This window comes from Anarhichas minor, unplaced genomic scaffold, assembly GCF_050575085.1.
Source record: "Anarhichas minor isolate MPS153535 unplaced genomic scaffold, ASM5057508v1 ptg000002l, whole genome shotgun sequence".
Taxonomy (NCBI): domain Eukaryota; kingdom Metazoa; phylum Chordata; class Actinopteri; order Perciformes; family Anarhichadidae; genus Anarhichas; species Anarhichas minor.
The window spans coordinates 217,235-244,841 of NW_027466448.1; the positions used below are offsets into that span (position 1 = coordinate 217,235).

The 27,607-nt window shown below is 40.2% G+C and overlaps 2 protein-coding genes across 2 annotated transcripts in view; one reads left to right on the forward strand and one right to left on the reverse strand.

Annotated features, from left to right (window-relative positions):
• Positions 1-3,426: 3,426 nt before the first annotated feature.
• Positions 3,427-5,699, forward strand: ubc (ubiquitin C). Its single transcript, XM_076106313.1, has 2 exons — positions 3,427-3,521; positions 4,368-5,699. The coding sequence occupies exon 2, from the start codon at positions 4,375-4,377 to the stop codon at positions 5,290-5,292; it is 918 nt and encodes a 305-aa protein (XP_075962428.1). The 5' UTR covers positions 3,427-3,521; positions 4,368-4,374; the 3' UTR covers positions 5,293-5,699.
• Positions 5,700-7,179: 1,480 nt separating this feature from the next.
• The window catches only part of slc4a5b (solute carrier family 4 member 5b), a 36,407-nt gene continuing 15,979 nt past the window's right edge, over positions 7,180-27,607 (reverse strand). The window contains exons 11-27 of the mRNA XM_076089948.1: positions 27,454-27,579; positions 27,062-27,236; positions 26,830-26,963; positions 26,522-26,702; positions 26,355-26,445; positions 25,312-25,364; positions 24,179-24,370; positions 22,414-22,527; positions 22,048-22,161; positions 20,163-20,324; positions 19,845-20,023; positions 19,671-19,743; positions 19,507-19,575; positions 19,194-19,367; positions 18,763-18,930; positions 17,450-17,577; positions 7,180-7,453 (exon numbers count right to left, since the gene is read on the reverse strand). Coding sequence (XP_075946063.1) covers positions 7,180-7,453; positions 17,450-17,577; positions 18,763-18,930; positions 19,194-19,367; positions 19,507-19,575; positions 19,671-19,743; positions 19,845-20,023; positions 20,163-20,324; positions 22,048-22,161; positions 22,414-22,527; positions 24,179-24,370; positions 25,312-25,364; positions 26,355-26,445; positions 26,522-26,702; positions 26,830-26,963; positions 27,062-27,236; positions 27,454-27,579 — 2,407 coding nt within the window. The remainder of the gene's footprint in view (positions 7,454-17,449; positions 17,578-18,762; positions 18,931-19,193; positions 19,368-19,506; positions 19,576-19,670; positions 19,744-19,844; positions 20,024-20,162; positions 20,325-22,047; positions 22,162-22,413; positions 22,528-24,178; positions 24,371-25,311; positions 25,365-26,354; positions 26,446-26,521; positions 26,703-26,829; positions 26,964-27,061; positions 27,237-27,453; positions 27,580-27,607) is intronic.

A 27,607-nucleotide genomic window follows, 5' to 3' on the forward strand; every position in this document is an offset into this window, starting at 1 on the left:
TAAGGATTACAACTTTAAGAGTATTGGGGATGAATGAGCTGGTTTTGTTGTTGTTTACATCCACACTCCCGTCACCAATCACCTGCCACAGAAATGATGACAACAGGAAGTAAATACTGTTCTGTTTCCTCGTTGGTGTCCGGTCCCTGAACCCCCCCCCCCCCCCCCCCCACCTGCAGGCACCTTCAAGGCTTTTTGTTGACTCCAGTCCGTCCAGCTCTGGCTTTAGCTGTAGTAAAGTGGTGTTTAATGACTTTAGGCCAGTGCATTACTGATGTCTTATTTCTCACATGTAGTTAGATGGATGACTGTCGTAGACTGGCCTCAGAGTCTCCAGGTCCGGACCGGTTCAGGACTTAAAGAAAAGTCAAACGCATCGGAGGTTTGCGATGTGAATAGCGTAGCTGTAGTTAACTGACTTGAGCTTAATCAAACCCACCAGATGATGTATTTATTTTGATGTACTGTATATGTGATGTTTTATGCAGATTGATAAATGTACATTTTCATTATGAGAAGACAGATGTTAACAGTTTCCCTAAATAAATGGTAAAACTTCAATAAAAAAGTACAAAAGACTTTCTAAATATCGAGGCGTTCTGGTGAATTCTTTGGTGTCATATTTCATTTTGTGGAAAATTAGACTTTATCTTCTATTTGTTGTCAGCCAGAGCATCTTAAATCAGCTCTTTCAACATCTATGCAGAAAATGTATTTTTTGTTTTGTTTAAACTTCAAAGTCTCTTATGAGTTTCAGATATGGACATTATGCATATTTAATGGCTCCAAGATTTAAGATGCTTTATATGAATGTTTCATTTATGTTCGCCTACAAAAATGTTGTGAAAAAATGTATTTATTAAATTCATTGCAGAAAAGTAATCCAATAAAACAGCACCTGAGGACAAACTAAAACAAGTTCAACAACAAACCTTTACTCAGATTAACTTTTCTTATTTTTCTCACTTTAAATAAAAGATCTGACACTTCCATGAAACTCAACTACTAGAATTAGAATGTACCTTTTAAAAAGGAGACTTCAAAAGTGTTTTGGAGACAGAAATCACAGTGAAGATGAGCGTGTTTTACCAAATGAAGCAAATCAATCTTCTGACCTTTCGTCAGCTGGTTGATTTAATAAAAGTTCAATCAATGTTTGAATCATTTGTAGAGGTTGAGTCATGTGTTAATCCTCTTGTCGTTTAGAATTCGTCAGCAAAACACATCAAACAGAAAGAGATTTAAATCTACTAAGTAGATCCTGCCGTTAGACTTCCATCCAGTTTGAGAAGAAACTATTTTACTTTCTGGACTGAATGCTGTTGTTTTTTTGCAGCTTGAACCCTGTTGAGTGGGAGGCTTAAAATCCTGCCCAGCAGCGCTTCCCCTCCTATAAAAACCTGTTTTAGTGTCCTAATGATTCCTTCTGTTCTCCACGCTGAATACCAATAAGAAGAACGCGCTTCCTGCGGGTTTCCTGCTGCGGTTAACTCAACTGTCGAGGCGCTTTTAACCAGATGCTCGATGATATTGGGCACGTTGAGGAAAACAGAATTTAATGAACCCAAAAGGCATTCACAGAGCCAGAAGTACATTACATTTATGTCTGCATCATTAATATTACCAGCAGCTAACAGCATGGGTCAGACTCACACCACAGAGGCGATACATGCAGAGCAGCAGTGTGTAGAAAGATATTAATGCATAATGGAGAGACGTAGGGGACGGATGCATAGTTAATTTCATTCAGTTTGACAGTCGCTCCGCCGTGGTTTCAAGTTTATCTTATAAAACCTGCAAATTATATATATATTCAGAGGATATCATTAACTCTGATATCCATCGTGAATACGTTTCTATATTCCGGGTAGAAGTCGTTGTAAAAGGCGTTCTTTATAACTCCAGAACTTCACTGAGAATCACCGCGTTTTCAAGTTTTCTTCAGTGTCAAACTAACCCGGTGATAGTTGTCTGTACATGCAAACAGCAGCTGCTCATAGCTTTTTCATCATACTTTTAAATTTGTCTCTCGACCCCTCAGATTTATCTGGTGACCCTTTAGAGGGGCCTGACTCTATGTTGGGAACCACTGGACTAAACTATGTGACTGTATATAAAGTAGTTAAAGTATCTACAACAGTAACATGCTGCTCTAACACTGATGCAGTATTAAATATCTAATAATGTCACATCACACATCAGGTGATAATACTTCTACTGCAGAACGAGTACTTTTACTGCTGATAATACTTCTGTACTTTTACTCAGATGGGATTTTTAGACACATGAATAAACTGCTGAGTTCTTACAATAACCAGCATATCAACCACAGACACTCACGTGTGTTTTTCTTATCAATGCGTCGAGAGTAAAACGTGGCTCCAAAAAGCCTCAAACTGAAGCTGGCTATTAAGAAAATCTATGTTTTTGCTTCAAGCAGCTCATATAAAAAATACCAGGTGAGAGAATATGCACTTACAGAGAAGAAGGACTCCCTCTACTGAAGCCCATTAGCCTGTTAGTCACTAGTTGAACACACACAACAGTGATGGAGGATGACACAAGGGTCACGGGGTCACTCAAGTCAATAGGTTTCCTCCTTTTGGGAAAATCAGTCAATTATTTAGTCAATTTTATGAATAATGACTCAGAAGATCCTGCTTGTTTGACAATATAAAAGAGTGATGATGGTGCAGGAAAAAAAGGTCAAAATCAATATGTTCTTTTTGTCATGTAGTGATGGAAATACAAACTAATTCTGATTAACTTGGCAATATGTTTTTAAGAGATACAAATGGACTGCACCAGTTTATGTCAGAATGAAATGCTAGAATTATGATATTTAACAGGTATTTTAATACACAGTTAAAGTACTTACATGTTGAGTGAGGCTGGGTTTTATGTCCTATCATAAAAAACTCATAATAAAAGGTTGTAATTCTGGACAAATTAATATATTGACCGTATGATGGCGCTAGATGAAAAGTCAGCGGGACACCGACGTTGTTATAGATTTAGCAGTGAAAACATAATAATATAATAACAGAATAATATATATTATATGACTTATGTAAACATCATTTATTCGTTTATTTACATTTTGTAATATGAATATTTAAAGTAACTTAAGCTGTAAAATAAATATATTAGAGTTAAAAAGAAAAATATTTGTCTCAGTGACGTTTCACCACTGCTGCCAACTGGCTTCACGTGTATGTTGAGTATACGTCCGCGCAGGCAGTGAAATAGCCATTCACCCTCACTCTGGATTAAAAAACACAATTTATCACCCTTAAAAATTGTTATTGTCTCTCCTTCAAAAATAATTATGTCTTATTGTGTTTTTCAAATCCATTAATAGCGTCTTTTAAGATAACTGATCTTTTATAGTTCCACCGGATGAGCCCTCGGAAGGATATTGGACGTGTTCCCTATAAATACACTTCCGCTTCTCTCCGGAAGTTATAATATCTGACGGAACCCAGTGAAAGCGAAACGGACACTGGTGGAACCATTTATTTGTGAGTATTTTAATCGATATGTACGTGGTTTTGAGCAGTATATGTCACAAACGAGGCCCGTTCTTTAATATAAAATGTTATGTGTGTTTATTTTACCGTAATTTAGCGGTTTGTAACGAATAAACCGCAAGCTGGTGGTGCGTCAGCGGTTTATGTAGCTAAGCTAACTAAGCTAGTCGCGGCCTAATTAGCCTAAGAAGCGTTGCCAAGCCTCAGAACTCAGAATTCAACTTTTAATTCAGTCAGTTAAATAATGAAAGTACGAGTCGTTAACCTTTTTTAAAAAAGAGAACGTATTTGAATTTACCTCTTTGGTCTCATCAACGTCGAACGACGACAGTTTATTGCTGCATCCGGTATTACCTTAGCAACATTAGCCCGTTAGCTTCATTAGCTGTTAGCCGGAACAACTGGTTTGCTAAGCTACTAAATGTAAGTATGCTTCTGTAATAACGTCCTTATATCAAGTGAGCTTACGGCCGGTTGTATTTTTATTTTACTGAGTATTAGTGGCGAGTGTAAACTGTAACGTAAGCTAACTAGTTGCTAACGTTGACTGCTAGCTAAACACTGGTTGGATGTCCATTAATGTGACAACTCATGTAAAGAACGCTATTTACTCTATTATATCTGACTACTAGTTCAGTGACTTTCAATGAGTTTTTCATCCTTTTTTTTAAAGAAGCGTTCATGCCAAACATTAGCTAATTTCGTTCTCAAAATAATGGCCTGTTGCCCTTTCTTTGTTTTGTGTCTGAACTATAAATATATATCGGGTGTTTTAAAGGACCTGTTTAGTTTTCTACACTTGTTCATTTTTTGAATACTTCATCTTTTCCCCTCAAGTGTCAAAATGCAGATCTTTGTGAAGACCCTGACCGGAAAGACCATCACCCTAGAGGTGGAGGCCAGTGACACCATTGAGAACGTCAAGGCCAAGATCCAGGACAAAGAGGGCATCCCTCCAGACCAACAGCGTCTCATCTTTGCTGGAAAACAGCTGGAAGACGGCCGCACCCTCTCTGACTACAACATCCAGAAGGAGTCCACCCTCCATCTTGTCCTGCGTCTCCGTGGAGGCATGCAGATCTTCGTGAAGACCCTGACCGGAAAGACCATCACCCTGGAGGTGGAGGCCAGTGACACCATTGAGAACGTCAAGGCCAAGATCCAGGATAAAGAGGGCATCCCTCCAGACCAGCAGCGTCTCATCTTTGCTGGAAAACAGCTGGAAGACGGCCGCACCCTCTCTGACTACAACATCCAGAAGGAGTCCACCCTCCATCTTGTCCTGCGTCTCCGTGGAGGCATGCAGATCTTCGTGAAGACCCTGACCGGAAAGACCATCACCCTGGAGGTGGAGGCCAGTGACACCATTGAGAACGTCAAGGCCAAGATCCAGGACAAAGAGGGCATCCCTCCAGACCAGCAGCGTCTCATCTTTGCTGGAAAACAGCTGGAAGATGGCCGCACCCTCTCTGACTACAACATCCAGAAGGAGTCCACCCTCCATCTTGTCCTGCGTCTCCGTGGAGGCATGCAGATCTTCGTGAAGACCCTGACCGGAAAGACCATCACCCTGGAGGTGGAGGCCAGTGACACCATTGAGAACGTCAAGGCCAAGATCCAGGACAAAGAGGGCATCCCTCCAGACCAGCAGCGTCTCATCTTTGCTGGAAAACAGCTGGAAGATGGCCGCACCCTCTCTGACTACAACATCCAGAAGGAGTCCACCCTCCATCTTGTCCTGCGTCTCCGTGGAGGAAACTAATCTGCTTTTGAAGACGTCTCGGAAAACAGCCAACATTTATTTCAGCGTTAAAATCGCTGAGCTCCAGCTGTCAGACATTCCTTTTATTTTTTCCTTCCATTTAAAAAGTTTCAATAAAGGTTGTTTTGAAGTTTACTTTTTAATAATTTCACTTTGAGTTTTTGCAGCTTTAGCTCAGTTACTGTTTTTGGCTTCCAGAACTAAATTTGAGGTAATTTTCATAATCTCTTCAAAACAGAAAATACAAAACTAAATGTTAAATTTGATAAAGTTGGATCCATGTTTGTTGCTCCATCATTGAACAAGTTTCAGTTTAGTAAAGTTCAGTGTTTATTATTCTGACCTTTAGAGCCTCGATAGAAACGCTGTTAAATGTTGTTCATAACTAATAAAATGGCTTCTCTTCATCACATGTTCATTGTCATTATGTTACAAGTCCTGTTCAATACTTTATAATTACATAAATGTTAGCATCAAAATATACTTTAAGTACAAATTATATTTATTAGCTGCATTGTGTTACTTTAATGTTGCAGCTGGTAAAGGGAGCTTATTTATATTGCTTACATTTTTATACTGCAGAACAAAGTACAAGTGAGGAAGTTTAAAGTAGCGGAATATGAAGTAAAAGTACCTCAGAATTGTACTTATTCAATGTTTGAGTACATTTCCTTAGTGACCTTTGGTTTTGACAACATTAAATATTTTATTAATGCATAATTAATAAACTTATTTATATTTGTTTGCTGGTTCATCTGTACTCTGATATTCCAGATTATCTGGAACTTAAACGTTGACAAATTTAAATAAATCTTTGTACAGGAACCGAATCTGAATTTAACAAATTAAATTGACTTTACTGTTTAAAAAAAGCTGTTTTTATATACTTGTACTTTTTTTGAGCATCTTTAAAACTCTGTAATTTTACTTGTATTTACATATTTTACTTCTGTATATTCATTTTTAATAAAGGAAAGAAAACTGCTGTCAACCTTAAAACCTACGATGTTACGTCACCAACAGGTGCATGCTGGGTGTGGCTAACATGCTACATGCTAACATGCTCATCGAGCCCCCAGCTCGACTTGTTCCTGCTCTGGAGGTGTGCTTGTTCTGGGACCAGACGGAACCAGCAGAGACGTTGATCCTGGATCAGATTAAAGACGTCACGGTGCACGAGACTCACGTGCAGACAAGTGAGCACAACGTCACACTCTGATTATTGTACCTGTGCAGCTCTCTGAACCAAGAAGTATTAGTAAAAGTACTAATACCACACTGAAAACACAAATATCTAAATCATTGACATATTATGATCTGACTAACTAAAGCCGTCAGATAAATGTGAATTCAGACTATTCCTTCTTAGATGAAGTATAAAGTTGCATTTAAATAAAACAAGTACATGAGTATGTACTTTAAGTTACACAAAATAAACCAACATGAACACATTTTAAATGTTTTATTACATTTTCAGGGTTTTTCATCCACAACGCACATAAACCATCATGTGAATCTTTATTATTCTTTAAATGCAGAAGAAGAAAAAGCAACGACGAACAAATCCTGATCAATAACATGGTGTGAGAGTGAGTTTCATGCATTTATTATTAATTATTAACACATTTTTGGCTGTTTCTTTGCAGCTTTTATCGTCACTACAGGAAGCAGCTCACAGATCTGAGATGAATAATACATGTGGCTGTATGCTAATTGGGCCCGCCTCTGGAAAATGTGACGTAAACGGAGATAAAAATGGAGATAAAAGGCAGATTATGAGTTCTTATCGGTGTGCAACACTTTGCATCTCTCTCTCTCTCTCTGTCTCTCTCTCTGTCTCTCTCTCTCTCTGTCTCTCTCTCTCTGTCTCTCTCTCTGTCTGTCTGTCTACAGGATGGTCTCATCACCGAAGTGAGCGTGTCGTTTCTGATAAAGGTCTCTTCTGTGAGTTGCGGCTGGAGGCAGCAGGTCCTGAGGGGAATAGAAGCGACGCCGTCGTCCGGAGTAGAAACCCGACTCCTCGAAGTCCGAGTCCACCTGGATGCTCACCTGAGGAACGGGGGGGCGTGGAGGCAGCAGGTGTGATGGAGTCTGAGCGTCCCTGGCGGCGAGGCTGGATCTGTGTGAGTCTGGGCAGGAGATCTTCAGGTGCAGAGTGATGCTGTGGAACCAGGTCACACTTTACTGACTCACAGTGGGAGGACTGAGGTCTAACGATAAAGATACTCTGACTCATTGAAGGTGCAGCGTGTTGCATAACTAACAATTAATAACGTTTTATTCAAAGTTGTTTTCTTTTGTTTATTTTAGAAAGCCTACTTTTATTAATTTATTTTTGTACTTTTATTTTATTTGTTATTTTTTATTCCAAACATCGCTGTAATTTGAGACATGTAAAGAGGCCTTGATTGTTGGAACTTATTTTCTCAATAAATAAATATAAAAGGTGTATTTCATTGAGACACTAGAGGGCGCTGTTCATCAAGCAGAACAACAACTCAAGCTTCTCACTCTGACAGGTGGAGGAAAGAGTGACAGGAAGTGAGAGAGAGCAAAGGGGCTGATGGGAAATTTGAAATGTACTTTTTTACAACTCAAAAGCTATTTCAGCATTCAGATTAGTTGATCATACGTCTGTTCTGTTCAGGATGAATCCAATCTGAATATATTTGAGCGACATACAAATATTAGTCTAAAAAGCAACATAAGCAATATAAGATAATTCAAATAATGAGGCTGTTCTCTGTTGGACGGACAACTTTAGAGGCTGAAGTGCTGAAGTTAAAAAACACAACGTGGTCCTGAAGAGCTCGATTAATGTGCTTTCACTCTGAAGTCGAGGAAGAAATGAGTGACTGTTATTTCTAAAATAAATTGAATTATTCGAATAGTCCTTAGAATCATCACGGTTTTAAGTTTTCTTCAGTATCAAATGAATCCACTGACAGTCGTCTGTTCGTCCACGACGACACGCAAACAGGAACGACTTAGAACCAATTCTACATCATTTTAATGTGGCCAATTTGCAAAAATGTTAAAAAATGTAGTTCCTCAGGTTGTAGTCCAAAAGGGGGAGTTTGTAGTCTCATTTAGCTACACAAACAAATCTATACACAGTATGTGGAGGGTAAATTAAGAGTCTCAGCCTGAGGAGAGAAGCTGCTCTGAAGTCTGGCATCGCAACATTAAAAGTCCTGTTTAAATCTCCCAAGTGAACAGAGTGTGTTGTGTGAGGATCAGATCACAGTACCTGCGGTCTAATTCATTTTGATCGGACGTCACTATGGAGTACGGGTTCATCTCCTGTAAGCACACACACACACACACACCACATACACACACGCACACACACACACACCACATACACACACACACACACACACATAAAGAGAACATGTACAACACAAAACAAAGACCAGCATACACAGGCAGGTAAACACATGAATGCAAACAAAGATAATGAAGATAACCAAAAAGAAAAAGAAAAGATTCATGAAAACATGCTGTTAATCTTTACAGGTTTCTCTGGACTGATGATCTCTACACTTTTATGACTTTTAAAATAGTTTTGACTGACTACACTAACTCTTTGATTACATGCTATACTATGACTTTATGTTATACTATGACTTCGAAAAGTAGTCTTTTTAAAAAAGTCTTTTTACGACATGTTATACTGTGACTTTTTTCGACATGCTATACTGTGACTTTTTTCGACATGTTATACTGTGACTTTTTACGACATGCTATACTGTGACTTTTTTCGACATGCTATACTGTGACTTTTTTCGACATGTTATACTGTGACTTTTTTCGACATGTTATACTGTGACTTTTTTCGACATGTTATACTGTGACTTTTTACGACATGTTATACTGTGACTTTTTTCGACATGTTATACTGTGACTTTTTTCGACATGCTATACTGTGACTTTTTTCGACACGCTATACTGTGACTTTTTTCGACATGCTATACTGACTTTTTTCGACATGTTATACTGTGACTTTTTTCGACATGTTATACTGTGACTTTTTTCGACATGCTATACTGACTTTTTACGACATGTTATACTGTGACTTTTTTCGACATGCTATACTGACTTTTTTCGACATGCTATACTGTGACTTTTTTCGACATGCTATACTGACTTTTTACGACATGTTATACTTTGACTTTTTTCGACATGCTATACTGTGACTTTTTTCGACATGCTATACTGTGACTTTTTTCGACATGCTATACTGTGACTTTTTTCGACATGCTATACTGTGACTTTTTTCGACATGTTATACTGTGACTTTTTACGACATGTTATACTGTGACTTTTTTCGACATGTTATACTGTGACTTTTTTCGACATGCTATACTGTGACTTTTTTCGACATGTTATACTGTGACTTTTTTCGACATGCTATACTGACTTTTTACGACATGTTATACTTTGACTTTTTTCGACATGCTATACTGTGACTTTTTTCGACATGTTATACTGTGACTTTTTTCGACATGTTATACTGTGACTTTTTTCGACATGCTATACTGACTTTTTACGACATGTTATACTTTGACTTTTTTCGACATGCTATACTGTGACTTTTTTCGACATGCTATACTGTGACTTTTTTCGACATGCTATACTGTGACTTTTTTCGACATGTTATACTATGACTTTTTTCGACATGCTATACTGTGACTTTTTTCGACATGCTATACTGTGACTTTTTACGACATGCTATACTGTGACTTTTTACGACATGCTATACTGTGACTTTTTTCGACATGTTATACTGTGACTTTTTTCGACATGTTATACTGTGACTTTTTACGACATGTTAAACTGTGACTTTTTTCGACATGTTATACTGTGACTTTTTTCGACATGCTATACTGTGACTTTTTTCGACATGTTATACCGTGACTTTTTTCGACATGCTATACTGACTTTTTACGACATGTTATACTTTGACTTTTTTCGACATGCTATACTGTGACTTTTTTCGACATGTTATACTGTGACTTTTTTCGACATGTTATACTGTGACTTTTTTCGACATGCTATACTGTGACTTTTTTCGACATGCTATACTGTGACTTTTTTCGACATGCTATACTGTGACTTTTTTCGACATGTTATACTATGACTTTTTTCGACATGCTATACTGTGACTTTTTTCGACATGCTATACTGACTTTTTACGACATGTTATACTTTGACTTTTTTCGACATACTATACTGTGACTTTTTTCGACATGCTATACTGTGACTTTTTTCGACATGTTATACTGTGACTTTTTTCGACATGCTATACTGACTTTTTACGACATGTTATACTTTGACTTTTTTCGACATGCTATACTGTGACTTTTTTCGACATGTTATACTGTGACTTTTTTCGACATGTTATACTGTGACTTTTTTCGACATGCTATACTGACTTTTTACGACATGTTATACTTTGACTTTTTTCGACATGCTATACTGTGACTTTTTTCGACATGCTATACTGTGACTTTTTTCGACATGCTATACTGTGACTTTTTTCGACATGCTATACTGTGACTTTTTACGACATGTTATACTGTGACTTTTTACGACATGCTATACTGTGACTTTTTTCGACATGCTATACTGACTTTTTACGACATGTTATACTTTGACTTTTTACGACATGCTATACTGTGACTTTTTTCGACATGCTATACTGTGACTTTTTTCGACATGCTATACTGTGACTTTTTTCGACATGCTATACTGTGACTTTTTTCGACATGCTATACTGTGACTTTTTACGACATGTTATACTGTGACTTTTTTCGACATGTTATACTGTGACTTTTTTCGACATGCTATACTGTGACTTTTTTCGACATGTTATACTGTGACTTTTTTCGACATGCTATACTGTGACTTTTTTCGACATGCTATACTGTGACTTTTTTCGACATGTTATACTGTGACTTTTTTCGACATGCTATACTGTGACTTTTTTCGACATGCTATACTGTGACTTTTTTCGACATGCTATACTGTGACTTTTTTCGACATGCTATACTGTGACTTTTTACGACATGTTATACTGTGACTTTTTTCGACATGTTATACTGTGACTTTTTACGACATGTTATACTGTGACTTTTTACGACATGCTATACTGTGACTTTTTTCGACATGTTATACTGTGACTTTTTTCGACATGTTATACTGTGACTTTTTACGACATGTTATACTGTGACTTTTTTCGACATGCTATACTGTGACTTTTTTCGACATGTTATACTGTGACTTTTTTCGACATGCTATACTGTGACTTTTTTCGACATGTTATACTGTGACTTTTTTCGACATGCTATACTGACTTTTTACTACATGTTATACTTTGACTTTTTTCGACATGCTATACTGTGACTTTTTTCGACATGTTATACTGTGACTTTTTTCGACATGTTATACTGTGACTTTTTTCGACATGCTATACTGACTTTTTACGACATGTTATACTTTGACTTTTTTCGACATGCTATACTGTGACTTTTTTCGACATGCTATACTGTGACTTTTTTCGACATGCTATACTGTGACTTTTTTCGACATGTTATACTATGACTTTTTTCGACATGCTATACTGTGACTTTTTTCGACATGCTATACTGTGACTTTTTACGACATGTTATACTGTGACTTTTTACGACATGCTATACTGTGACTTTTTTCGACATGTTATACTGTGACTTTTTTCGACATGTTATACTGTGACTTTTTACGACATGTTATACTGTGACTTTTTTCGACATGTTATACTGTGACTTTTTTCGACATGCTATACTGTGACTTTTTTCGACATGTTATACTGTGACTTTTTTCGACATGCTATACTGACTTTTTACGACATGTTATACTTTGACTTTTTTCGACATACTATACTGTGACTTTTTTCGACATGCTATACTGTGACTTTTTTCGACATGTTATACTGTGACTTTTTTCGACATGCTATACTGACTTTTTACGACATGTTATACTTTGACTTTTTTCGACATGCTATACTGTGACTTTTTTCGACATGTTATACTGTGACTTTTTTCGACATGTTATACTGTGACTTTTTTCGACATGCTATACTGACTTTTTACGACATGTTATACTTTGACTTTTTTCGACATGCTATACTGTGACTTTTTTCGACATGCTATACTGTGACTTTTTTCGACATGCTATACTGTGACTTTTTTCGACATGCTATACTGTGACTTTTTTCGACATGCTATACTGTGACTTTTTTCGACATGCTATACTGTGACTTTTTACGACATGTTATACTGTGACTTTTTACGACATGCTATACTGTGACTTTTTTCGACATGTTATACTGTGACTTTTTTCGACATGTTATACTGTGACTTTTTACGACATGTTATACTGTGACTTTTTTCGACATGCTATACTGTGACTTTTTCCGACATGTTATACTGTGACTTTTTTCGACATGCTATACTGACTTTTTACGACATGTTATACTTTGACTTTTTTCGACATGCTATACTGTGACTTTTTTCGACATGTTATACTGTGACTTTTTTCGACATGCTATACTGACTTTTTACGACATGTTATACTTTGACTTTTTTCGACATGCTATACTGTGACTTTTTTCGACATGTTATACTGTGACTTTTTTCGACATGTTATACTGTGACTTTTTACGACATGTTATACTGTGACTTTTTTCGACATGTTATACTGTGACTTTTTTCGACATGCTATACTGACTTTTTACGACATGTTATACTTTGACTTTTTTCGACATGCTATACTGTGACTTTTTTCGACATGCTATACTGTGACTTTTTTCGACATGCTATACTGTGACTTTTTTCGACATGCTATACTGTGACTTTTTTCGACATGCTATACTGTGACTTTTTTCGACATGCTATACTGTGACTTTTTACGACATGTTATACTGTGACTTTTTACGACATGTTATACTGTGACTTTTTTCGACATGTTATACTGTGACTTTTTTCGACATGCTATACTGTGACTTTTTTCGACATGTTATACTGTGACTTTTTTCGACATGCTATACTGTGACTTTTTTCGACATGCTATACTGTGACTTTTTTCGACATGTTATACTGTGACTTTTTTCGACATGCTATACTGTGACTTTTTTCGACATGCTATACTGTGACTTTTTTCGACATGCTATACTGTGACTTTTTTCGACATGCTATACTGTGACTTTTTACGACATGTTATACTGTGACTTTTTTCGACATGTTATACTGTGACTTTTTACGACATGTTATACTGTGACTTTTTACGACATGCTATACTGTGACTTTTTTCGACATGTTATACTGTGACTTTTTTCGACATGTTATACTGTGACTTTTTACGACATGTTATACTGTGACTTTTTTCGACATGCTATACTGTGACTTTTTTCGACATGTTATACTGTGACTTTTTTCGACATGCTATACTGTGACTTTTTTCGACATGTTATACTGTGACTTTTTTCGACATGCTATACTGACTTTTTACTACATGTTATACTTTGACTTTTTTCGACATGCTATACTGTGACTTTTTTCGACATGTTATACTGTGACTTTTTTCGACATGTTATACTGTGACTTTTTTCGACATGCTATACTGACTTTTTACGACATGTTATACTTTGACTTTTTTCGACATGCTATACTGTGACTTTTTTCGACATGCTATACTGTGACTTTTTTCGACATGCTATACTGTGACTTTTTTCGACATGTTATACTATGACTTTTTTCGACATGCTATACTGTGACTTTTTTCGACATGCTATACTGTGACTTTTTACGACATGTTATACTGTGACTTTTTACGACATGCTATACTGTGACTTTTTTCGACATGTTATACTGTGACTTTTTTCGACATGTTATACTGTGACTTTTTACGACATGTTATACTGTGACTTTTTTCGACATGTTATACTGTGACTTTTTTCGACATGCTATACTGTGACTTTTTTCGACATGTTATACTGTGACTTTTTTCGACATGCTATACTGACTTTTTACGACATGTTATACTTTGACTTTTTTCGACATACTATACTGTGACTTTTTTCGACATGCTATACTGTGACTTTTTTCGACATGTTATACTGTGACTTTTTTCGACATGCTATACTGACTTTTTTCGACATGTTATACTGTGACTTTTTTCGACATGTTATACTGTGACTTTTTTCGACATGCTATACTGACTTTTTACGACATGTTATACTTTGACTTTTTTCGACATGCTATACTGTGACTTTTTTCGACATGCTATACTGTGACTTTTTTCGACATGCTATACTGTGACTTTTTTCGACATGCTATACTGTGACTTTTTTCGACATGCTATACTGTGACTTTTTACGACATGTTATACTGTGACTTTTTACGACATGCTATACTGTGACTTTTTTCGACATGTTATACTGTGACTTTTTTCGACATGTTATACTGTGACTTTTTACGACATGTTATACTGTGACTTTTTTCGACATGCTATACTGTGACTTTTTTCGACATGTTATACTGTGACTTTTTTCGACATGCTATACTGACTTTTTACGACATGTTATACTTTGACTTTTTTCGACATGCTATACTGTGACTTTTTTCGACATGTTATACTGTGACTTTTTTCGACATGTTATACTGTGACTTTTTTCGACATGCTATACTGACTTTTTACGACATGCTATACTTTGACTTTTTTCGACATGCTATACTGTGACTTTTTTCGACATGCTATACTGTGACTTTTTTCGCCATGCTATACTGTGACTTTTTTCGACATGTTATACTATGACTTTTTTCGACATGCTATACTGTGACTTTTTTCGACATGCTATACTGTGACTTTTTACGACATGTTATACTGTGACTTTTTACGACATGCTATACTGTGACTTTTTTCGACATGTTATACTGTGACTTTTTTCGACATGTTATACTGTGACTTTTTACGACATGTTATACTGTGACTTTTTTCGACATGTTATACTGTGACTTTTTTCGACATGCTATACTGTGACTTTTTTCGACATGTTATACTGTGACTTTTTTCGACATGCTATACTGACTTTTTACGACATGTTATACTTTGACTTTTTTCGACATGCTATACTGTGACTTTTTTCGACATGTTATACTGTGACTTTTTTCGACATGTTATACTGTGACTTTTTTCGACATGCTATACTGACTTTTTACGACATGTTATACTTTGACTTTTTTCGACATGCTATACTGTGACTTTTTTCGACATGCTATACTGTGACTTTTTTCGACATGCTATACTGTGACTTTTTTCGACATGTTATACTATGACTTTTTTCGACATGCTATACTGTGACTTTTTTCGACATGCTATACTGACTTTTTACGACATGTTATACTTTGACTTTTTTCGACATGCTATACTGTGACTTTTTTCGACATGCTATACTGTGACTTTTTTCGACATGTTATACTGTGACTTTTTTCGACATGCTATACTGACTTTTTACGACATGTTATACTTTGACTTTTTTCGACATGCTATACTGTGACTTTTTTCGACATGTTATACTGTGACTTTTTTCGACATGTTATACTGTGACTTTTTTCGACATGCTATACTGACTTTTTACGACATGTTATACTTTGACTTTTTTCGACATGCTATACTGTGACTTTTTTCGACATGCTATACTGTGACTTTTTTCGACATGTTATACTGTGACTTTTTTCTACATGCTATACTGTGACTTTTTTCGACATGTTATACTGTGACTTTTTACGACATGTTATACTGTGACTTTTTTCGACATGCTATACTGTGACTTTTTTCGACATGTTATACTGTGACTTTTTTCGACATGCTATACTGACTTTTTACGACATGTTATACTTTGACTTTTTTCGACATGCTATACTGTGACTTTTTTCGACATGTTATACTGTGACTTTTTTCGACATGTTATACTGTGACTTTTTTCGACACGCTATACTGACTTTTTACGACATGTTATACTTTGACTTTTTTCGACATGCTATACTGTGACTTTTTTCGACATGCTATACTGTGACTTTTTTCGACATGCTATACTGTGACTTTTTTCGACATGTTATACTGTGACTTTTTTCGACATGTTATACTGTGACTTTTTTCGACATGTTATACTGTGACTTTTTTCGACATGCTATACTGACTTTTTTCAACATGCTATACTATGACTTTTTTCAACATGCTATACTGTGACTTTTTTCGACATGTTATACTTTGACTTTTTTCGACATGCTATACTATGACTTTTTTCAACATGCTATACTGTGACTTTTTTCGACATGCTATACTATGACTTTTTTCAACATGCTATACTATGACTTTTTTCAACATGCTATACTGTGACTTTTTTCGACATGCTATACTATGACTTTTTTCAACATGCTATACTGTGACTTTTTTCGACATGCTATACTATGACTTTTTTCAACATGCTATACTATGACTTTTTTCAACATGCTATACTATGACTTTTTTCAACATGCTATACTGTAACTTTTTCGACATGCTATACTATGACTTACAAAGTCATAGTATAGCATGTCGAAAAAAGTCATAGTATAACGTGTCGACGTGCTAAGACCTTTTCATACAATTTTTTGACATGCTATTACAGTTTTTGGCATACTTACTAAAAAAATGTATGACTATGTTATAACAAAAAATCACATACAAAGAATCACTGTACAGTATGACATAAAACGTGACAGTAGAATTGGTAGTAATAAGACATTGAACATCATAAAAAATGAATAGTATATTCATGAAAGTCATTGTATAATAAATCATAAAAAAATACAATTATGTTGTCATAAGTCATATTTTGTATGTAATAAAAAGTCATAGTAAAAATGTTATTAAAAAAGTGACAGTGTAAAATGCCGATGTAATTATAAAAAATGATATTCTTGTGCGCTCGTAAAAGTAGTCAATGTGAAAGCTCTCAATGATCATCAAGAGCAACAAAAAGCTCTATTAGCGCTTCATCCATCACATTCAATAAATGGTATCAAACATTTAAACTGACACAACAAGAGATGGAGGAGAGGGTCGGCTTACTCACTCACAATCAGAGGTTCGGTTTTTGGTGGGAGGGTTAACATGGATGGGGAGTGGCTCTGTGTGGGGCTCTGTGTGGGGCTCTGGGGCCTCCACGGGAATCTTCACTGGAGGGGGGACAGGGCTGTTGGGCTGAGGGACAAAAAGACGAAGAGGTCGGCATGCGGGACAAACTGGGATTTTAAAGAATAAGACTCCATGTATCCTTTATTTTTGTTATCATCAAACAGCTTCTTCCTCTGAGCCACAGTGGTCCATTGAAAACACATCAATGAGCCACACTTCATCCACACATTACACACACACACACACACACACACACACTCTGTAGTTCATTTGAACTCAAACCCACAGACACTTTTCCCTAAATGTGGATTAAACCACCGCTAACAATGGTCCCTACACATACACTATGTCCTCCCGTCTGTTTGGTAAACAGGACAGTGACCAGCTGTTTCAGGAAATTACTGAGGATTGTTTTGTAAAAATGAAAATATATATTTGTGATCCACCTTCTTTTTAAATTCTGTTTATTAGTTTTCAAGTTTACATATAAGTTCAATGAAATTAACATGTTTGTTTTACAAACAAAAGAGCAAAAAGGACAAAAATAATAAAAGAAAACTGACAGAAGGTTAAAAACAAACAGAAACGCAAAGAAATAAGATAAAAATTGAAATACAAATATATTAAAAAGAGGAGTTACTTGAGAATTCAATATCAGAAGATTCGCAGATGCTTTGTGTCCAAAAAATAATGACAATAACTTTAAGTCTAAATAACATGTGAGGAGATGTGAAGCTTAGATTCAGCGTAGTACAGGAAGAGACGCCACACTTTCAGTTTCATAGCTTTAAATTCTGTTTAACCACAACATGTTTGTGATCCATCTTTCTTTCTTTTCTCACAGATTTAAACTTCAGGACTTCGAGAGGACACAAGGATTCATTTCACTTTCTGGTGTGACCTTAAACATCGTTTATTTGTTCGTCTTTTCATTGGATATAGCTAAGCACCGGCCTTATCCTTCAGTCACAATCATGTGAACAACAGTGGGAGAGCTAGACAGACGCGTGTAAGAGGAGGATGGATGGACAGAAAGACTGGAGTAAGTGTTGTGCCTTTTCAGCAACACTGTGGGACAGAGAGGAGAAACGTACAGTGTTAGTCAGAGACAACAAACCAGGATCGACACAACTAACACCAGATGGAGTGACACACGTTTAAATACACAGTAACTACAGAGGAAACAGATGACAGTAGCTGTGTGTGTTTGGCAGGCAGATGTTTGTGTACATTTGTCAACGTCTCCCTCACCTCCTCATCGCTCTCTGGCTCTGCCGCCTTCTTCTTGTCCTTCTTCTTCGTCTTGTCATCCTCCTTCTTCTTCTGGTCTTTGTCCGGCAGGATGTCGTCCAGCCAGGCCAAGTCGTGTTGTGAGAACATCAGATCCAGCAGCTTCCTCACGACCAACAGACCCAGAATCTATACGCACAGAGGGAGGAGGATGTACTTCAGGTACTACACTGGAAAAATACTCTGTTACAAGTACTGAAAGTAAAAAAAACGTCTACTATTATATATTCTAGCATTCGATTATTAGTAGTTATGCATCCATGTAAAAGCAGCAATTATCAAAATAGTTTCCAATTAATTTTCTGTCAATCAACTAATTAAAATTAAAAAAGTGATTTTTGATCTTATAAGAATGATACCCTGATTAATACCACAGAGGGTAACACACTCACCATCACTGGGAAGATGATGGCCAGGAAGGTGGACTTCAGGACCCAGAGGACGGCCAGACAGATGATCTGGACGAGGGTGAAGAGATGGACGCGTCTCAGAGGGACGTGACGCAGGAAGGAGAAGTCTGGCTGGTGTTTGGGCGGCATGAGGTACAGCTTGATACGCTCCCAGAACTGGAACACAAAGAGACAGAACGTGTTCCACAACTATTCTCCTGTTTGATCTCTACCTCTGTTATTCTGTGCAGGAACATTTCTTATGGATAACATAAGTAACACATGGATATACGCATGAACGTGATATAGTCTCTACCTGGATGCCACTCAGGGAGGCCACGCCCATGTAAAGGAACACTCCATACAGGACTGGCATGGGGATGTACTGAGCAAAACACAACAGCAGTTAAAATACAGCATTAAAGTAAGTGTTAAAGAAACATCACACAATCGGCCATGTTCACGTGTCTACGAACATACCTGAAGAACTGGAGCGAGGAAAATTGAGAGTCCAGTCAGAACAAACACCAGAATGCCCGTCAACCTCTGCTCCCTACAAATAAAGATTCATTCAGTATTAAACACAGCGGAAAGGATTCACACACACACACACACACACACACACACACACACACAGTGTCAGTACTGTCTTACCTGACTCCGAGGAACTGTGGCTGCTCTCCGGGGGCGCTGGACTCGCTCTCCATCCTCAGAGAGTCGATGTGAGCGATGGAGATGACGGTAGCCGCTACGTACCAGGGCAGACCCATGAAGGAGCAGGCGGCCATCAGCACACCCACCCAGAACAGGTCCAAGTGGTAGCCACAGCCTTTCTGCCAGACAGGAAGAGGAAACACACATAATGATTAGATATTCATCTCAACTACACAGGGTACCAGGCCTGTATTAGCAGGCCTATATTAGAGTCAGGCTTAAAGTAAAAGAAGCCGGTGTTTATGACGGTTACTTTACCTTCAGCTTGTTTTCTTTGCGGTTGACGATGACGGCGCTGATCTGCTGGTCCATGAAGATGAGGATGGTGACCAGCAGAGCCGGGACGGAGCTGGCCACGTACCACCACCAGGGGTTCTTACCGAACGGCATCACCAACCAGCCACGGTCAGGACGCGTGGGCTGTACACACACACACACGCACACACACACACGCACACACACACACACACACACGCACACACACACACACACGCACACACACGACAATAACAAATGAATATACAGTACAGGTAAAAAAGGTGAGTGCACAAATCTTTTATTGATAATGATGCAACTGAAACACAACAGCATGCAGAGGTGGAAGAGGTATTCAGATCAAAAGCATCACTACAACAATGTAAAAATACTCCTTTACAACTAAAAATCTTAAGTAAAACTACAGAAGTATTATCAGCTAAAAGTACTTAAAGTATCAAAGTAAAAGTACTTGTTCGGCTCTGCAGCTGATTAATAAACGTAACATCTTATTGCTGAAGCATCAGCGTTAGAGCAGCATGTTACTGCTGTAACCGCTCCTCTTTATACACGGTCAGGTAGTTTAGTCCAGTGGTTCTCAAAGTAGGGGTCGGGGCCCTCTTGAGGGTCACCAGATAACTCTGAGGGGTCGTGAGATGATCAATGGAAAGAAGGTTCCACTGCAGACTGTTTAAATACACAATCACTTTAGTAACATACTTGTCTTAACGTACTCTTTGCTTGTTTGTTTATCATATATTATTGTACATTTTTAAATGTTCTATCTTTAATTACTCTGAAATGTAGTGGAGTAGAAATATAAAGCAGCAGAAAATGCTCCACTTAAAGGTTGTACTTCCACCACCACAGCGGTCACTCGTGCAGCGGTCACGCGTGCAGCGGTCACTCGTGCAGCGGTCACTCGTGCAGCGGTCACGCGTGCAGCGGTCACGCGTGCAGCGGTCACGCGTGCAGCGGTCACTCGTGCAGCGGTCACGCGTGCAGCGGTCACTCGTGCAGCGGTCACTCGTGCAGCGGTCACGCGTGCAGCGGTCACGCGTGCAGCGGTCACTCGTGCAGCGGTCACTCGTGCAGCGGTCACTCGTGCAGCGGTCACTCGTGCAGCGGTCACGCGTGCAGCGGTCACTCGTGCAGCGGTCACTCGTGCAGCGGTCACGCGTGCAGCGGTCACGCGTGCAGCGGTCACTCGTGCAGCGGTCACGCGTGCAGCGGTCACGCGTGCAGAGGTCACGCGTGCAGCGGTCACTCGTGCAGCGGTCACGCGTGCAGCGGTCAAGCGTGCAGCGGTCACCCGTGCAGCGGTCAAGCGTGCAGCGGCCACACGTGCAGCAGCCACTCGTGCAGAGGTCACACAGGCAGCGGTCACACGTGCAGCGGTCACTCGTGCAGAGGTCACACAGGCAGCGGTCACACGTGCAGCGGTCACTCGTGCAGAGGTCACACAGGCAGCGGTCACACGTGAAGAGGTCACACAGGCAGCGGTCACTCGTGCAGAGGTCACACAGGCAGCGGTCACACAGGCAGCGGTCACACATGCAGCGGTCACTCGTGAAGAGGTCACACAGGCAGCGGTCACACGTGCAGAGGTCACTCGTGCAGCGGTCAAGCGTGCAGCGGTCACACGTGCAGAGGTCACTCGTGCAGCGGTCACGCGTGCAGCGGTCACACGTGCAGAGGTCACTCGTGCAGCGGTCACGCGTGCAGCGGTCACACGTGCAGAGGTCACTCGTGCAGCGGTCACACGTGCAGCGGTCACTCGTGCAGCGGTCACTCGTGCAGCGGTCACGCATGCAGCGGTCACGCATGCAGCGGTCACACATGCAGCGGTCACTCATCCAAACACAGATTAAAGTGAGAAATCAAATACCTTGAACTCAGTTGGAACGATTAGTTTGGGTGTTTCTAACCCCATCAACATATCCAGACCCACAAAGGACATGATTGACATGAAGATGGCAAAATCACTGATTAGCTTCCTCAGCTGAGACAAAAGGGAGGAGGGGGAGAGGAGTAGTACGACGGAGAGGAGGGGAGACAAATATACGCAAAAGTACAAGAAAAAGGTGCGTACATGAGGAAATGAAGATAGAAAAAAAGAGATATTAATCATTTATAAACCAAACGACTGATTAGAAATCCATGAAAACTTCCTCTGGGAAAGAAATACTTCCACGCAGGGACGTAAAACACAGTTCGGGGGAAGGTAAAAAGAGGTATTTAGGGAAAAGTGGACCTTGATCTCAGTGGGCACGTGCAGTTTGGGGGTGTCCAGCTCCATCAGGTGATCCAACCCACAGAAGACCAGGATGGAGATGATGATGGAGAAATCACTGATCAGGGAACGGAGCTGGAGCACATTCAGGGAGAGCAGAGGAGAACATGGGAGAACATGGGAGAACATGGGAGGACATGGGGGAGAACATGGGGGAGGACATGGGGGAACATGGGAGAACATGGGGGAACATGGGGGAACATGGGGGAGGACATGGGAGAACATGGGAGAACATGGAGGACATGGGGGAACATGGGAGAGAACATGGGAGGACATGGGGGAACATGGGAGAGAACATGGGAGGACATGGGAGAACATGGGAGAGAACATGGGAGGACATGGGGGAACATGGGAGAGAACATGGGAGGACATGGGAGGACATGGGAGAACATGGGAGGACATGGGAGAACATGGAGAACATGGGAGGACATGGGAGAACATGGGAGGACATGGGAGGACATGGGAGGACATGGGAGGACATGGGGGAACATGGGAGAGAACATGGGAGGACATGGGAGAACATGGGGGAGGACATGGGAGAACATGGGAGGACATGGGGGAGAACATGGGGGAGGACATGGGGGAACATGGGAGAACATGGGGGAACATGGGGGAACATGGGGGAGGACATGGGAGAACATGGGAGGACATGGAGGACATGGGGGAACATGGGAGAGAACATGGGAGGACATGGGGGAACATGGGAGAGAACATGGGAGGACATGGGAGAACATGGGAGAGAACATGGGAGGACATGGGGGAACATGGGAGAGAACATGGGAGGACATGGGGGAACATGGGAGAGAACATGGGAGGACATGGGAGGACATGGGAGAACATGGGAGGACATGGGAGAACATGGAGGACATGGGGGAACATGGGAGAACATGGGAGGACATGGGAGAACATGGGAGGACATGGGAGAACATGGGAGGACATGGGAGGACATGGGAGGACATGGGGGAACATGGGAGAGAACATGGGAGGACATGGGAGAACATGGGGGAGGACATGGGAGAACATGGGAGAACATGGGGGAACATGGGGGAACATGGGAGGACATGGGAGAACATGGGAGAACATGGGAGGACATGGGAGGACATGGGGGAACATGGGAGGACATGGGGGAACATGGGAGAGAACATGGGAGGACATGGGAGAACATGGGGGAGGACATGGGAGAACATGGGAGAACATGGGGGAACATGGGGGAACATGGGGGAACATGGGGGAACATGGGGGAGGACATGCTGGTACGGATATAAAAGGTTTTTTTGGGTAGAGGTTTGGATAAGGAGACGGACGGGATGAAGCTGCAATCGCCATATTCTTAAATAAAAGCTGCTGATATCTGGTGCAGATATTCAGCAGCTTTGAAGGAAAAAGCTGATGGTTTTCTAGATTATTTTCATCATCTGAAGAAAACTGTAGCTTTTAGCAAATATTACTTATAAATAGTGCATTTGTTGGGACTATTTTGAGTGTGAATTGATACACACGTACACATTGCGACACGTGGAATTGAGGACTTTATATTTACTGCTAACTAGCATTTGAAGCTAACACTCACACACAATGTCAATAAGAAAAACAAGGAGTTTCTCCAGCCGCCTCCTTTAAACTGAGCTGCTCTCGTTCTTTACTAAAGGAGTCGAGCGTGTCACATGCAGGTGGACTTGCAGGGAGTCAATAACAGCATGCTGGGAAGTATTAGGAGGAGTCTCACCTTTGTCGGGAAGTAGCGGCTGAACTTGAACTTCTTGAGAGAAACGGTCATGGAGTAGGTGCCGAAGAAGAGGATGAAGGACATGAGGGCCAGGTCAGGAACATACTTACAGGAGTTGCCCACCAGCATACCGCCGAACTTCATGCACTCTTTCTTACTCAGCTGACTCCAGTCCAGGCCGGTCAAGTTAAACTACAGAAGACAGGACAAGGGGGGGGGGGGGGGGGTGAAGACAGAGAAGGACAAAAAATGAAGGACGGGTTCGGGAGTGGAGGAAGAAATGAAAGAGAGAAAAGAGAAGCGATAACAGAAGAAAGAGACTTCTTTATATTGAGAAACGAATCACGATATGAGGAAGAGGTACTGGTGTGTTTCAGGAGGATCTGTGTTTCTTTCCCTGGGTTTCTGTACTCCAGTTCAAGGTTTCCTGAGATGCTTTTAGGGCGTCTTTCCTTAAATGCTTTAGCTGCTGGCACGAGTTCAGCTCAAGACGTTTTGGTTCTGTAAGTTTGTAAATCAAGAAACAAAGTCTTAAAGTCTTTATATAAATGACTTCCGGCTTCAGTTAATCCTGCGTGAAGTTGTGCACAAGATCGATCAAAGTTTTCATTTATTACTTCTGAAATTGTTGGTTCTGCCAGAATCATCAAAGTTACTCAGCTTAAGTTTCCCTTCGACGTCGGCTTCAGAAGAAAGAGTTCCTGCTCACGACACAAAGCACCAGAACACCTTTAAATGATCTCCTGACTGATATCTCTGCCTGAACACCAGCTGCTGTCCGCTCTGAACTGGTCAGGACACCTCTGTGGTTTTCCTAAATGTCAGCTGACAAAAGACGCAGCTCCTAAATTAAGAGAGCTGATAAAATACTTTTACTTCTGCGCCTCAAAGTTGGAGCAAAAATGTGTAATTAAGACATTTTTTCTCCCTCGTTAAGACTGATTTCCTAACCTGAGATGCTTCTTAAATATGAGTTTCTGTCCAGTAAAGCTTGAGTCATCGTGAAATCACAACAAACTGTTTCAAATCCCTCAAAATAAACTGGAGCTGCATCTCAGTGACTTCTGTCTTTTCCCTTCCAGAGGAAAAGGAAAGGTTCCGGTGAGACAGGTTTCCGGTCTTTTGTCACTTACCAGCAGAGTCATGTTGTCGTCTGAGGCTGGAGCTGAAACATTGAAGGCCAGAGCTGAGGAGCACAAGAGGGGACACAATGAATGATGGGTAATAATAACCCAGTGTAGTGTTTGATATGAAGTCATCAGGATTAATTAAAGAATATATAAGAGAAAATCCATAAGGACATGAAGGAATGCTCTAAAATATTCAGATGTTTGGTGTTAAAGGAATATTTCTTCAAATCTTGTGGATCAGATGATCTCTGCAGGCGGGAAATTCTGCCTCTGAAAAGTCTGCAGCTTACAGAGGATCCCAAAAGTTCATTCCCAAATATAATATTACTGTGAAAGAGTCACCGTGACCACACAATATTCTGCCAACGTTGGTTAGTTTTGGTTGTTTTACACAAAAGACTATTTTGTCGTAGGTTTGTTAATATGTGCGTCAAACACAGTACACATGCACAGTCCTGAGCTAAACTTAGCATGTTACATTCTAGCCAGAGAGAAATACTGAATCCAGTGTCCACATACTCACTTTGTCAGACAGCATCCAAAAATGAGGCAGAAACAGACGAGATACGCACATCATCAGAGTAAACACCAAATATGTGCAACTAATTACATTCAAATATTAAACACACAGTATTAATGTTTCCTGTTCATTTCCTAAATCATGTTGACGATGATTTAAAGTACCAAAAAATACATAAAACATTTTGTGTCATTAAAAAAAACAGGGAATTCATGCATTTGCTTTTTAGAGTGAAAATTCTCACATTTCTCACATCCAGGACGTGGCTAGCCTAGCTTAGCATAAAGACAAGCAGGGGGAAACAGCAGTTCTATTTGCTCCCTTTTTTCTTTTGTGCTGATCCGAACCGTGAGTTTCATGATCCGTTGCTCCACTAGACATTAAACAGATGCATCTTCTCACCTCACTCCCAAAAACAAACCAAATTCAGCTCAAATGTTTCATTTACCGAATCATTCAGTTTCTACAGTCGCCACTTATGAACTTTGGTTCATAGTGAGAAAAAAGTAAAAGTTTGAAGACTCACCCTGGTCTGGTGCGATGCATTCACACCTGTAGGAGGTGACGTAATCAGGCTTGAAGCCGCGGTTGATTGGGTAATACTTCCAGGTTCCTACCTGTGAAAAACAAAACAGCTGTTATATTCCTTCTGAATATTTTGGTGTTTTAGTCCCGCCTTCAAATGTCACCCACCATCTTCTTAATGGCGTCAGAGATGAATATGAAGGAGATGAGGCTGGAGAAGCCCTCCTCTGTGAAACGGGTCATGTACTTGATGATGTAGCTGGCGTCCGAGAGCACCAGCACGAAACACTGGAGACACGAGTGAAGGCCGATCCACAGACGCAGCTCCATGTAGTCGATCTCATTGCTCCTGTTGAGACAGAGTGTTGATGTCACCATATGCCATCTTTATGTAACTTCACTAGTTTGAAGCAAAGAAAGTGCTCACACCACCTCATATGTGTTTTTACTGTTCACATGTCCGTGCCTTTACTTACTTGGTGAATTCATAAAGCAGTTTCTCAAAGATGAGAATGGGTCCAGTTGAACTGAGGATGATGAGAGGCTGCCCCCCGAAAACACAGAAGACGGTCCCTGCTAGAGCGGTGCCGAGGAAACTCTCCATCACTCCCTTTGAAAAGAGAAAGAGAGACGTCAATCAACCTGACGTCACACTCTGTCAGATGAGACGCCGGCTGGGCACTTTAGTTTTTTCTTTGATAAAAAGACCTGGTAGTTGTCGGTGGCGTCCCCCAACAGTCCTCCGAAGGTGATGGCGTTGGTGATGCAGCCCAGGTAGATGAAGAGCACGGCAGAGATGGACTGGATATGGAAGCCATCGTAGATGTCGCTGCAGAACCACGGGATCTTCCGTTTGATGTCGAGCCACAATCCACCTCCAAATCTATCAGAACCAGGTCGAGCACATCGTCAGAAAGAGACCTTCCAAACTGTCGATCGCATCATCGTGTTATGCATGTGTGTTAATCTGATAGGCACATAGTCGGCCAATGAAGATGAAAATCGTCCGATTCCAGCGGGCTGATCGATCGGAGCATCTCTAGTTACAGAACCTGGATTAAAAATGGACGCTGGGATATATGATATAGTCCTTTTCTCACCTCCCAGTGAATTTCAGCTCCTCTCCGAGCTCATGTGGAGCCGGAAACTCCTCGTCTTCTCCTCCAGCGGCGCCACCGGCCGAGCCGTTCATCTGACCCAACTCGTTCAGGTTCAGCACCGACTTCCTGCGGGAAACACGGAGAAGGACACGGC

What these genes read in the sequence shown, in the direction of transcription:
- ubc (XM_076106313.1), top strand. Translation starts at nt 4,375, where the DNA reads ATGCAGATCTTTGTGAAGACCCTGACCGGAAAGACCATCACCCTAGAG.